At 44.4% G+C, this 13,793-nt stretch overlaps 1 protein-coding gene across 2 annotated transcripts in view; it reads left to right on the top strand.

Moving 5' to 3' along the window:
* Positions 1 to 13,793, top strand: part of LOC113028019 (SRC kinase signaling inhibitor 1) — a 140,941-nt gene that overhangs the window by 45,314 nt on the left and 81,834 nt on the right. For both annotated transcript variants that reach the window (XM_080305290.1, XM_080305292.1), the window contains exon 2: positions 11,253 to 11,560. In XM_080305290.1, coding sequence (XP_080161416.1) covers positions 11,253 to 11,560 — 308 coding nt within the window. The remainder of the gene's footprint in view (positions 1 to 11,252; positions 11,561 to 13,793) is intronic.

Below are 13,793 nucleotides of genomic sequence, written 5' to 3'. Positions count from 1 at the left end.
CACCAATAAAAAGGAGAAGTATTTGTCAGACAAACATCTGGCTGCTTATCCTCTTGATTTAGCTGAAAGTCAGTGGTGGTGATAAGCTGCTACACCTCTGCACTGAAACGTGGAGGTTGAATTACTTTGGGCATCTTGCTAGGATGCCTCTTAGGTAATGTTCGGGCATGTCGAGCTGAGACGAGACCCTGGAGACGTGCTGGAGGGATGATGCCTCTGGTATGGTTATGCCTCAGTGCCCCACCTAGAAGAGCCAGAGGAGAGAGAGATCTGGGCATCTCTGCTTAGACTACTTCCTCCACAATAGCAGCAGAGATTGATGGATGGATGGATGGATGGATGGGTGGATGCATGGATGGATGGGTGGATGCATGGATGGATGCATGCATGGATGGATGGATGGATGGATCTATAGATGGATGCATGGAAGAATGGATGGATGCATGGTTGGATACATGGATGGATGCATGGTTGGATACATGGATGCATGGTTGGATACATGGATGGATGGATGGATTGATACATGGATGCATGGTTGGATACATGGATGGATGGATGGATTGATCCATGGATGCATGGTTGGATACATGGATGGATGGCTGGATTGATAGATGGATGGATGCATGGAAGGATGCATGGATGATGGATGCATGGTTGGATACATGGATGCATGGTTGGATACATGGATGGATACATGAATGGATGGATGGATGGATGCATGGTTGGATACATGGATGGATACATGGATGGATGGCTGGATTGATAGATGGATGCATGGAAGGATGCATGGATGATGGATGCATGGTTGGATACATGGATGCATGGTTGGATACATGGATGCATGGATGGATACATGGATGGATACATGAATGGATGGATGGATGGATGCATGGTTGGATACATGGATGGATACATGGATGGATGGATGGATTGATAGATGGATGCATGGTTGGAGGTGAATTTTTCTTTGCAGTCTTGCAGCAGATTCGCTGTATAAGATAAGATAAGATAGAACTTTATTAATCCCTCGGGTGGGTTCCTCTGGGAAATTCGACTTCCAAAAAAAGCACAGCAACGACCGAAGTTACAGTTACAGAATTGTTATATATATACACACACACACACACACACACACACACACACACACACACACACACACACACACACACACACACACATATATAAATACAGAGACAAATATAAATAAAATATACAAAGGGGATAAATAGAATAAATAGGAATAAAAAATAAAAATACAAGTGAATTGCACATTTCAAGTATTGAGTCTATTGCACTGTTGACTATTTACAAAAAGTATTGCACAAAAGGTATTGCACAGTGAGGTGAAGAGGCACTACAGCTTAGTTGTTCCCCCCTCCTTTGTCCTCCTGTCTCCCCTCCCTCTCCCCTCCAGAGAGGAGTTAAACAGTCTGATGGCGTGTGGGACAAAGGAGTTTTTAAGTCTGTTAGTTCTTGTCTTGGGGAGAAGCAACCTGTCACTGAACAGACTCTTCTGGTTGTTTATGGCCGTGTGCAGAGGATGCCCAGCATTGTTCATAATGTCCAGCAGTTTCTTTAATGTCCTTTTCTCTGCCACTGTCACCAGAGTGTCCAGCTTCATGCCGACCACAGAGCTAGCCTTCCTGATCAGTTTCTCCAGCCTGGATGAGTCCCTCTTTGCTGTGCTGCTCCCCCAGCACACCACAGCATAGAAAAGTACTCCAGCAACCACTGACTGGTAAAACATCCTCAGGAGCTTCCTGCAGATGTTAAAAGACCTCAGCCTCCTGAGGAAGTACAGTCGGCTTTGGGCTTTTTTATACAGGTGCTCTGTGTTGCATGACCAGTCCAGTTTATTGTCCACCCACAGCCCGAGGTACTTGTACTTGTTGACCACCTCCACCTCCTCCCCCTCTATCTGAACCGGCAGTGGACCTTCTCTGGACCTCCCGAAGTCCACAACCAGTTCCTTAGTCTTTGAGGTGTTGAGTTGCAGGTGGTTTGTGTGACTCCATGCGACAAAGTTCCTCACCAGACTTCTGTACTCCTCTTCCTGATCATCCCAGATACACCCCATGATGGCTGTGTCGTCTGCAAACTTCTGAATGTGGCATAATTCAGAGTTGTAGCAGAAGTCAGAGGTGTACAGGGTGAAGAGAAGAGGGGACAGCACAGTTCCCTGTGGTGCTCCTGTGCTGCTGACCACTGTGTCAGACGTGATGTCCTTCAGCCTGACGTACTGTGGTCTGTCGGTGAGGTAGTCGGAGATCCAAGCCACCAGGCAGGGGTCCACCTCCATCCTGTTCAGTTTTTCCTGAAGCATACAGGGCCGGATGGTATTAAAGGCACTGGAAAAGTCAAGAAACAGGATCCTGACCGTGCCTTTTCCCCCATCCAGGTGTGAGTGGGCTCTGTGTAGGAGGTACAGGATGGCATCCTCCACTCCGACACCCGCCTTCTATGCAAACTGTAGTGGGTCCTGGGCATGTTGTACCTGTGGTCGGAGGAGGTTGAGGAAGAGCCGCTCTAGAGTCTTCATAAGATGTGACGTCAGTGCCACTGGTCGGAAGTCATTCAGCTCATTGGGCCGGTTCTTTTTGGGGACCGGGACGATGCAGGATGTCTTCCAGAGGGCGGGCACTCTCCCCAGTCGCAGACTGAGGTTGAAGACTCGTTGTAGCGGCTCCCCAAGTTCAGCAGCACACGCCTTAAGCATCCTAGGACACACCTTGTCTGGGCCTGCTGCCTTTCTGGGGCGAAGCTTCCTCAGTTGCCTCCTGACCTGATCCACTGTGACACTGGGAGATGTTTGGGAGGAGGGGAGGGGGGGAGATGTCTTGCTGCTGAGAGAGGGATTGGAGGAGGGGGGTGTCATGGTGTCAGGAAGGGGGGGAAGCGAGGGAGGCAGGAGAGTGGGGAGAGGACTCTGTAGTGAAGGTGAGGGTGAGGGTGGGGGGGTTGTGGGCTGGTCAAACCTGTTGAAGAAGTTGTTGAGTTCGTTTGCCTTCTCCACAGTCCCCCCCACTGTGCTTTTCTTGGTGTTGTGGCCTGTGATGGTTTTCACACCATTCCAGACCTCCCTCATATTGTTCCTCTCCAACTTCTGCTCCACCTTCCTCCTGTAGCTGTATACTACGTTACTAGACTACGACTGCTGATTCATTGTTAATGCGAGGGCTGTTACACACAGCAGTGTCATCACCCTGTACTGCTGTAACAAACTCTGGCTTCTAAATCCAACATTCAGGGAGCAAAAATAATCTGAAGTAAATCTGAGTGAAGCACAGACGAGTATGAATGATTAGACCTCCGCCCAATGAAACCATAAAGCTAACAAATGGCCTCTGTCAGACTCTTTGGCCAGCAGTGGCCAAGGCTGTGCTGCTGACACACACTTTTACACACTTAGAGGCTAGTAATGAGAAATGTTTGGACGCAGCCTTGAGCAGGTTTTGGAATGTGTTCCCGACAGCTGAAATATGGCATCAGTGGCCCAATCACAATCATTCTCTGGCTTTTTAGTCTCCCCTCAACTCTAATGAACACAGAAGAATGAATCATGCAGGGAGGTCAGCATGGCAACTTTGTATAAGCATGTGTGGGAGGAACAAACATCTTGTTCTGTGAGTTTGCATTATTAGCATCCAGTAGAGAATGAAACAGACAATTTAATAGTTTAAGGGGACAGAGGGATTTATGATCTTGATATGGAAGGCCAGAATATTCGAGTCCAAGTTTAGGCTTGGTTTTGATAAATGGAGGTAATTCCTTGGAATTATCCTCAGTGGGCTTGTACACGGGTTTGCATCCATGCAAGCAAGGCAGAAATATGACAGTGACATCAGTGTCAACTTTAAAGATTCAGCAATGTGAGTAAAATAAAACAATTCAAGGGCAATTCATCAGATGGACTGGCAGCACCGATAACAGCTGAAGAGCCGTAATAACAAAGGTGGTGCCAGTAGCAAGCTGGGAGGAGGTGGCAGCCCATTAACCATCACCAGGAGCAATAATAGCATGGTGGAGTTAAGGAGAAAAAACACCATGCAGGGCTGTAGCTGCTTTACACACGGATGAGTAATGCCATGATTTAAGTAACACGAGCTGCTCTGGGTTTTATGTGAACATTTGCCTACTTGAATTTACTAAACAAATGAGATACTAGAGGGAGGACTGGAATAAATTCACCTGAAATCAGTATGCAGTAAAACTGAGGCTCAAACGGAAAATGTCAGCATGTTCAGAGATGCTTTTTTAAAAGGAGATCTGATGAGCAAAGGTCAGCCATTAAAATCTGTCATCGGTAGGAGGTGGCAAAGTTTTGCCAGGGCTTCAAAACCAGTCGAAGGAGCCCAGAGGGGCCGTCAGTTCATTCAGTTATGTAAGAATTATGTAATCCAGCACTCATTACAGATAAAACAAGACACGGTGCTCAATTAGTATATCACCGGTGAATAAATTCAGTTAATATATGCAGGTGCATGTCCAAAGAGGGCCTCTCTTTCAATGTCAGGTTTATCCTCTGTTTTATTTATTTCTAATCAAATTATCTGATTTCCTGTGGGATCCCCTGACTCAGTCCCCACCGCATCACCCAAATGGAGACTTTGGAAATGCCTCTGAAATATAGACTCACCCAACACTTTTTAGGTACATCTTGAGACCCCCTGGTGTCTCTGGAGCTGCCTTTGTTCTCTGTGGCACAGATTCAACAAGGTGCTGGAGAAATTCCATGTTCACATGAAAACATTGCACAGTTGTTGCAGATTAATCAGCTGTACACCTGTGATGTGAAACTCTCATTCCTCTGCATGCCAACGGTGCTCTGTTCGACTGAGGTCTGGGGACTGTGGAGGCCATTTCAATAAAATGAACTCATGCATCTAACTAAATGCATCAAATTCCTGCCATGTGATTGGCTCATGACATACTTGCATTAGCGAGCAGTTGAACAGGTGTACCTAATGAAATGGCTCATTCATGTATGTAGATGATAGCATTAAAACCATTGCATTTTCTTCAGAGAAACACAAAAGGAAACATTTTCCACAACTGGCTGTGAATTTGGAGAATTTTGGCCTCCTTGACCTGTTCTGGAGGCGCTCCTGAAGGCACTTCCTGCCATCAGGGAGGGCTGTTACCATGGGGTGATGTTTGGCAGCCGCAATTAGGGATGGGTATTGATAAGATTTTAACGATTCCGATTCCATTTTCGATTCTGTTTAACGATTCGATTCCTTATCGATTCTTTTTTTTTTTAAAAAGGAGAACACTAAAGTCGATTAGCTTAGAACTGTGTTTTATATCTTCTCTTTGAACAAGATAGAAATTTAGGAGTAACATGGCCTTACAAACGCAGCAGTGAGATCTTAAGAGATTCACAGCCTACGGCTCTTTAATGGGGTGTCACAGGGTCCCCAGGAAAAAAATGTATATGTAAAATAATAAAATAAATATTCTCCTGTAGCAATAACAAAATTGAACATAAATTATTCTGTAGCAATTACACAAGAATATCCAGTAATGTCCCTGCCTACAATTAAACACATTCACTTACCAAAGTGAAATCGGGGGCATCTGCTGTGGCAAATGGGTCCAAGCCTTTGACCACAAACTTAGACACTGCTGGGTGACATTCGTCTATCCTGGCCTGAAAGGAGACGCTACCGGTAGACTGCAGCGAGAACTGCCAGCATCTGAGCCAGCCAGACTCTGTCTCTCTCATCATGGTTATCTAAATTCAACGCACAGTAATAGCAGGTTTTGTAATAAGGTAAATCGCGCTAACATAATGTGCAATGCTAATTGATTAGTTACCTGCAGTATTAACGGGAGAGGACGTGGAAACGCTACCGCTGCTGCTGGGTTGAGCTTCGCTAGTCCGGAGCGGATCAAAAACACGACATTCGTTGAAAGCAATCGCGTGTTTTTTGAGCAAATGCTTTTGCATATTCGTAGTGTTTCCTCCCTTTGATGAAATCTCTACTTTGCAAGTATTGCACGTTGCCCTGTTGTCATCCTTTCTCATAAAGTGTAACCAAACTTTTGAGCGTTTGTGCCGCTCAGGCGCCGTGTTTCCTACTGGGTAAAAGACGCTACTCAACGTGATGACGTCATTCGGGGCGACTGGAATCGATAAGGGAATCGTTTTTAAAAGTGGCAAACGATTCCAAGGAATTGAAACAGTGGGAACCGGTTCTCAACAAGAACCGGTTTTCGATACCCATCCCTAGCCGCAATGTTCAGGTGTGTGGTAGTAACATTCAGATAACCATGTTTTCCCAGCAGGACCTTACACTGGAATGAGTAGAGGTGTGGGAATATCAGGTTTCTGCAACTGTCTTCCACCCAACAGCTTTGCATCTCCTGCCAAAGACAGAGAGGAGGGGGAGAAGCCATCTGTTGAGGGCTAGTTGAAGGTGGTGTCCCAACATCTGATAAGTACTGCATCAGTTATCCAAATCATTTCTCTCTCACATCCCTAATCTGAGATAATTTAGCACTAACCAGAGTGCAGAAACTGCATTTATGAGATGTGGGATGTCCAGTGATTTTGCCATTAAGAGTTCTTAATTCCAGTTAATAGAGTTTAATATTTTCCTCAGTCCTTCCCACTGTTTTCTTTTTGTGTCTTTTCCTGTATCAAGTTTGTTTTTGCGTCTGAGTTTCCCGAGTTACTGTTACCTTCTTCCTGTTTTACTTTGATAGTTAGTTGCCGTCTGTGTCTTGTATCCAGTTTTACTTCCTCCCTGTGGTTTTATTGATTGTGCACCTGTGTCTCATTTCCTCCCAGCTGTGTCTAATTCTTTTGATTAGCCCTCAGTGTGGGAGTATAAATGGTGTTGTCTTCCCTTTGTCTTTTGTTACAGCAACTGTTTGTGTTCTTTCTCTGTTTCCTTGTGTAACTTCTGTTGGATTTCTTTGGCTTTATAGACTTACTCTTGGACTTGGACACACATATCTGCTTGCCAGTGCTGAGTAATGAATTAATAAACACACGCAGAGAGTCGAGAGGTGCAGTTCAGTGACTCAGAGTAGCGGATGAGGCCTAGCAGACAGCGATGGGTTACAACTACCTGCATGTGGACACCTGCTAAACGGGCCAGATCTCTAAATACAGTTTGGATAATGTACTTTGGGGTCTGTATCATTTTCATAAAGGAATGAACCTTCCACAGAGGTGAAATGTGTATCTTGCAGCAGGCTCTAAACACGTTTGTTCTGCTGTAAGTTTGGACACGTTAGCATGAGACTCATTTTTGGAGCCTCCAATGGCCGTTGGAGGAACTGCACATTTGGCAGCACTAGCTTCACTTTCAGCCCTGGAGGTTGCTGCTTGGTCTGAACTAATTTTAGCTGTTAAGCTTTACTGTTGTACTCTGAGCACCGACTACCAAGTGTGTCTACATTTTGTGATTGAGTCACTGCGCTTTTGTTCTCCGATTAAAAAATAAATCTGATATTATAGCAGGCCTGATCTGTAAAGACTGAAGTTTGGAGGAATTAAAAAAAATAATTAAAGCTTAGTTTGGAGTTGATTGCTTCTGTAACACAATTGTCATCAAACTGAAACTCTTTCCAGAGGAACAAATCTAATCTCGACAATCACACAATCAGATCGTTTCACATCTTTTTTCTTCATTTAGGGAACAAATCAAATTTTATAAGTTAAGACAACTGAACAAAACTGGGACAAAAGAGAATCTTATGACTGGAAAAAGGGTCGGCTGTTATTGCCCACTGCCCCCAGCTGAACACTGGTTTTACTGGGCAGCTCCCAGTTGTGATTGTGTGTATTTGTTTGCATGTCGAGTTCACATTTTCACCAAACGGCTGGACCGAATAAGTCACGCTGAAATGTGGGACAGATGTTGTTGCACCATCACTGTAACACAGTTACTGTACAGTAAATCCCAGCAGGTATTGCAGCAGATGACCAGCAGTGCTCAGCCTGGTAAGATACAGCGTCTCTTTGCCCCACATACAAACTCCCACCACCTCCCCCTTTACTGCATATTGTGTTTGCAGAAGGCTTCACATAATTTAAAGTGACAAGCCCCTGTCTCGACATTCCCTCCGTCTCTCCTGATCCCCCCACCCCCACTGCCTCTGTTTTATAACCTTCTTTTCTTTCCTGCCATGGATACACACCGGTATGTTGCTGAAGAATTACATCTGTGACCACCTCGGACGCTTTTCTTTCAGACAGTACAGCTACAAATATTTCTGTTGCCAGGCTGAATCCACAGACTGGCAACATTTCGGATTCACAGGCGCGAATGCAGACGAGTCATGGTGATGCACACCCCGACCCCGACCATTTCCAGAACCGTGGAACTTTGAACACCATGGGAACTTTCTGAGTGGTGTTTACTCAGCATGGCACTATCATTATGCAGCTTTAGATGGATTTCTAATAAAATAAGCATAAATTATACATGCAAGGGCATCTGTAGCTTCAAGCTGTATGACAGTTTCTTAACTTTGAGTTTATAAAGTCAAAAGTCTTGCTTTAGTGCATCTGTGCTGCTCGGCAGGTCAATAAGAGGACCCGACGGGACAGATCAATAATGCACAGAGGCTCCGGCCGTCGAACGCTACACTACAGGGCCTGTAATTTACAGTTTGTTTGTAGTCCACCGCCGGTACATTATGTGCCTGTGTGTCTCGATGCATCACTCCCACTCCCATTAGCTGCAGAATAAAGTCAGGGGATGTGGCTGAAAACTCAACAGATAACCTCTAATCAGATTGAAGCTCTGTATTTGATTCAAATACCACGGGGTCAGCGTCCTTGCTGTGTTTTATCAGATCCTCCTGCAGTGCTGCTGCTGTTTACTTTCTTCCTCTCTCTCTCTCTTTAGAGGGTTTAAACACTTTCATCATGCACAGCACAGAGCTGCTATCCCTTAAAAGTGGAAACAAGCACCAAAATCTGAGAGTTTACCCTGATGCCATTCATTAGAAAAATCCCATCAGCAGCTTGAATTTTCTTGAATTGTCAAAATAACCATCGAGCAGCTATTTTACTGCAGAATTTTGACATTTCTGAAGTTTCACTGATGATCTCTCTATTTCTGACCATGACTAAGTCAAATTTATTCCCCAGAGCTTCCTTTACTTATTTCTTTTAATGTAAATCATCACAAACCTGCAATGGATCCATCCTGGGGATGAACCTCCCACCTCAACCCTTCATCATCAGCTGCTCTTTGTTGTGCAGTATGGCCCTCGAAGAACAGCAGCTATCTAAGCGAAGCCTTTCAGTTGAAGAATTTTGCCAACAAGTGGATTCTTTTATTGATTAACTTCACTTTTATAACTGAAACCTGACTGTCAGTGCTGTGCTCTCTGTTAAGGTGGCAGAGCAGATATATTCCCTCAATCCTCTTTCATGTGATTGATGATTTTCTTTGGCACAAAAAAAGGCCAAGACCTCAAAGCCAAAAGCTAAAAATGAAATACTCTGACAGGGTTTGCAGTAAAGGTTGAAATTAGAAACAATTTCCACAAATGAACCTTTTTATTTATATACTGTGCAGGAGAGTGAAATATTTCTGCTTCATCCTCTTACCAAATATTTCAAAACATGTGGTCCGGGTCATAAACTCAATGAGCACATTAGTAAGTCAGGTGTATCCTGTTCCTTATCCTCTCCCTGCACATTATTTTCCTTTCTGTGTCTCCTTATAACTTGTGCATAAATAATGAAACTAAGCCTGTTCACTCATGCAAACAGCGCGCCGACTGTAACGGATCACCTCCACGAGGCCAGCCGTGCTTTATGCGTCAGCGGTCACAAGGGGGCACTAAACTGTTCCCCATGCACGGAGACTTCATTCCCATTCATGTCACTGTTTCCTTGACAGACTTTGACACGTGTGTGAGGCAGCGCTGCTGTCATGTGATAGCGAGAGATTTTGCTGTTCGACAGTTTTTTCTTTCGCCTCTGGGTTCCTGGGATAGTTGCAGTTGTTGGAATAGACAGATGTTCCCACTGTTTTCACACGGGGTATTTTGCCTGAGGTGTGTTTGTGTAACAGAACGACAGCAGTGTGTGTGTGTGTGTGTGTGTGTGTGTGTGTGTGTGTGTGTGTGTGTGTGTGTGTATAGGGGGAGAGAACAGAGTGTTTTGTTGTGTACTGTGCAGGTTGCTGAAGGACAAAGTGAGTTTTTATGGCTGTTACTGCAGTATCATCGTTGGCCCTCACATTAACACTCACTGCTGACAAGCCTCAAGGTCCAAACTATTAACTACAGCATGTTTAGACAGTTGGATCAGTGATAACAGAGATAACCACCTCATTCACTCACAGCCCAATGAGCAGATTAAAGCACATCTGCCTGTCCATTCTTTTACCAGCTGACTATAAACAGCATGTATAGTACATGCTACTGGAGTCTTATAATGCTCATGGAATGAAAGCTCGAATGGTGGAATAACAAATTACATTTATTACATTTAATTTTTATTACATTAAAATCAAAAATCTCTTTCATAAGAGTGTACTTTCCAAGAATCATGAGCAATAACAATTAAACACAGAAATGGCCTTAAATTTGTGGAGTTCTTACTGATCTGCTGTTTGGGACAGATGGAAAGAATCTTAAGACCTAAAACAATAACTTCCCACACATTTTTGATGAATGCAATTCAGTAAGCGAGACAAGAATAACCTTATGAATGATAACATACAGGTGGTTGCGTGCAACACATGACACAGCGGACATAATGCATATTGACTGCTATTTTGTTGCTAAATCTTTTGCATTGTTTTTAAGCAGCTATTAACCTCCGAGTTCAAATATCTGTTCGGGTGTAAAGGGATGAATCCGTGCCAGTTCATCCGATGGCTCCCACCTGACCATCACAGACTTGGTTGGGAAAGATGGCCAGAATAAAACAAAGATTCAGGCTCCTGTTGTCATTCCCCCCAAAATGTTAAAATCCCATTAGCTTTAATTATCAACTAATCAAGAACTAATGATTTTTTAGGTAAATCTGTGATGGTCAGGTGGGAAATGTTTTAAAATGTTGATGAACTGAGATGGAATGACTCCAATTTCAAGTGAGTTTCTCTCTCGTGCAGCTGCTTTTCCTGTGGTATCGTGTGTACTGGTGCACATGAGCCTGAAAATCATGCCACTGTTTTCAGATTTCATCGTAAGACATGATCTTGTTACCAAAGACATTTTTCACTGTCTCACCATTCACTCTTTAAATTCCCCTCCCTTCCATCTTCTGGCTGCAGGTCGAGAGAAGAGAAAGGGTCCCATGATCTCTGCCGGCGATGCCGAGTTCCCCCGGGATTACCACACCCTGGCTGCCACTGGTGGCCGCGGGGCCCGACGGTTCCCCGACAACAGCAACGGGGGCTTCACGTCGTCCTCGCTGGACCGCCGGCACAACTCTGTGGCCGCCAAGAGCCTGGAGGCCCTGAACAGCATCCACAAGGCTGACATAGAGCGTCAGCGAGACGCCATCATGGACCTCCAGAAAAACAAGTTCTCCAACAGCCCCAGCAGCATGTCACAGGGCTCCCCCGCTGCAGGCCGACAGGTACTTTCACACTTTCTGCTCTGACGTGAACAAACCAAAAAGAAACAATGAGCGGACGAATACTTCCCTTTGTGACATGAGTAATTATAACTGCAGCAGTGGTGGTCTTGGCACTTTAATCCTTGTTAATTCTACTTATAATGAGCTAAATCTCTCGCATTCACTCCCAATTTCCATAAAAATAGAAGGTGGGATTATTTTCCTGTTTCCATCAATCCTCCTGAGGACGATTGGTGCAGGATACACCACCTTCATCGTGACTCATACTGTTTATCTTAGCAGGCGGAAAGAAGTTTCTAATCAGTCGGCTGCAGTTTATGTGGTTTCTTTTATAGTTTGTCAGGAAATCGAGCGAACAGTCCTGCGAGAATACCTACAGAAGGCAGCGTGCATATGCAAAATGATGAAGGGAACTCAAATGGCAGGTTTTTTAAGTCACAGTAGACACTTTGCTTTCACTGTGAGCTTCTGTCTTGTCACTGATGACAACAGCTGAGGTTATTGGAGTTAACTAAAATGAAAATAAACCAGGCGTGAAAAAAAACCACATTATAAGAATAAAAACTAGAATTCTGAAATCAACAAAAACCACCTGAAACCAGATTTTACTGCCCTGTCACTTTAATAAAAGTCATTTATCAATCCAACTCAATTCAACAACTTAAACATGACTCCATTTTTTTTAACTCCGACCATCCAATCTACCAATCGTTTTTACTCAGAGATCGTGTGTTTAAATTCAGAAGACAGAAATTCGATATTTATTTTTACCTTCTCCTGTATAAAACTATACAAAGGGTCAGTTAAGGTTTGCTCTGCTGCCTTGGTGGGGGACTAATTAAATCGACACCGTATACTTCACCTAGTATGCTCAAACCCACCTCCTCCGGCTCCTTTCGATTTTGTGTAGCAGCTCTACTCCGAGCCTCTCCTGAAGGAGCTGCACACCCTGTCTCTAAGGGAGAGCCCAGACAGCCTTTGGAGGAAGCTCATTTCTGCCACGATCCTACTCTTTTGGCACGCACAGCTTGTGGCCATAGACGAGGGCAGGAACATGGCTGTTTGTGTTTCACAACTTCCTCTCATTACCACAGCAGACTGATACAGCATCCACACCACTGCAGAAGCTGTGCAAATACATCTGTCAGTGTCCCGCTCCACTCACTTCTCACTTGTAAACCAGAGATACTCCAGGCAGGAGAGGGCAATCCAGCCCTTTCCAGTGGAGAATCACAGCTCAGACTCAGAGGGGCTAATTCTCTTTCCATGTGCTTCACACTTGGCTGCTCCAAATCGCCCCAGCGCAAGCTAGAGGTCACGTTTGATGAAGTCAGGAGGCAAGGATCGTCTGCAAAAAGAAAAGAGGATGATATCCTCTGCCTCTGCTCCCAGCAAATGTGTTCGGTATCGCTGACAGGGCAGCATGTCACAATTCAAATCATAAATATATCCATACATATCCATATCATATGAAAGGAAATATATAAGACATTGGAATAAAATTAGTTTGACAGTGACTTTCATCCATGTAGCCAGCTCCTACGCGAACAGATCAGAAAAAGTAAATGAATTCAGTACAAAAAGCAAAATAATTGGTGGTCATAGGGAACAAAAATACACCATCTGTTAAAGTTATTGATGGTTTTCTGGTCCTGTGCAACATTTTAATTGGTCAACAGATTTCTAGGATTGAACTAGGACTGATTCAGTGGTTTTAGAACCTCCCAGTAAGGACTTGTTTCCTTATGAAGTCCTAATTTGATCAATAAAAGCTCATATCGTGTATGGATTATGACACAGAGCCACATCCACAGTTTTATACAAATCTAGAGGGGGGTGCATCCTCGGGGGAGGTAAGAGTGCTCTCCGAGGGCTGTCAGCTTCTACATGTGAACATTTTCTTCCTGAGAGATAATAGCAGCACATCAGCGGGCCTGCAAACCCAAACAAGAGCATTATGTGGCGAGACGCCTCTGTGGCTTTAGACACACGGATGCAGTGGAGGCATGTTTACGACCTGCTCGCTGGGCCAGAAATGGCCACCTTCTCAGCGGTTATTACCTGAAAAACGTCAGCAATAGAATATGGAGAAAAGAATTGAAGTGAGACAGCGAGCGAATGTCAAAATGTGAGACACCTCCCTTCATCAAATCTCCTCCCTCCCTTTGCTCTGTCTTTTTTTTTCTTTGCTTCATATTCTCAGCTTCACTCTGCCATCCATCAACGCATGCTC

This window comes from Astatotilapia calliptera, chromosome 8 (assembly GCF_964374335.1).
Source record: "Astatotilapia calliptera chromosome 8, fAstCal68.1, whole genome shotgun sequence".
Taxonomy (NCBI): domain Eukaryota; kingdom Metazoa; phylum Chordata; class Actinopteri; order Cichliformes; family Cichlidae; genus Astatotilapia; species Astatotilapia calliptera.
This window is presented reverse-complemented; position numbering and strand designations above follow the sequence as displayed.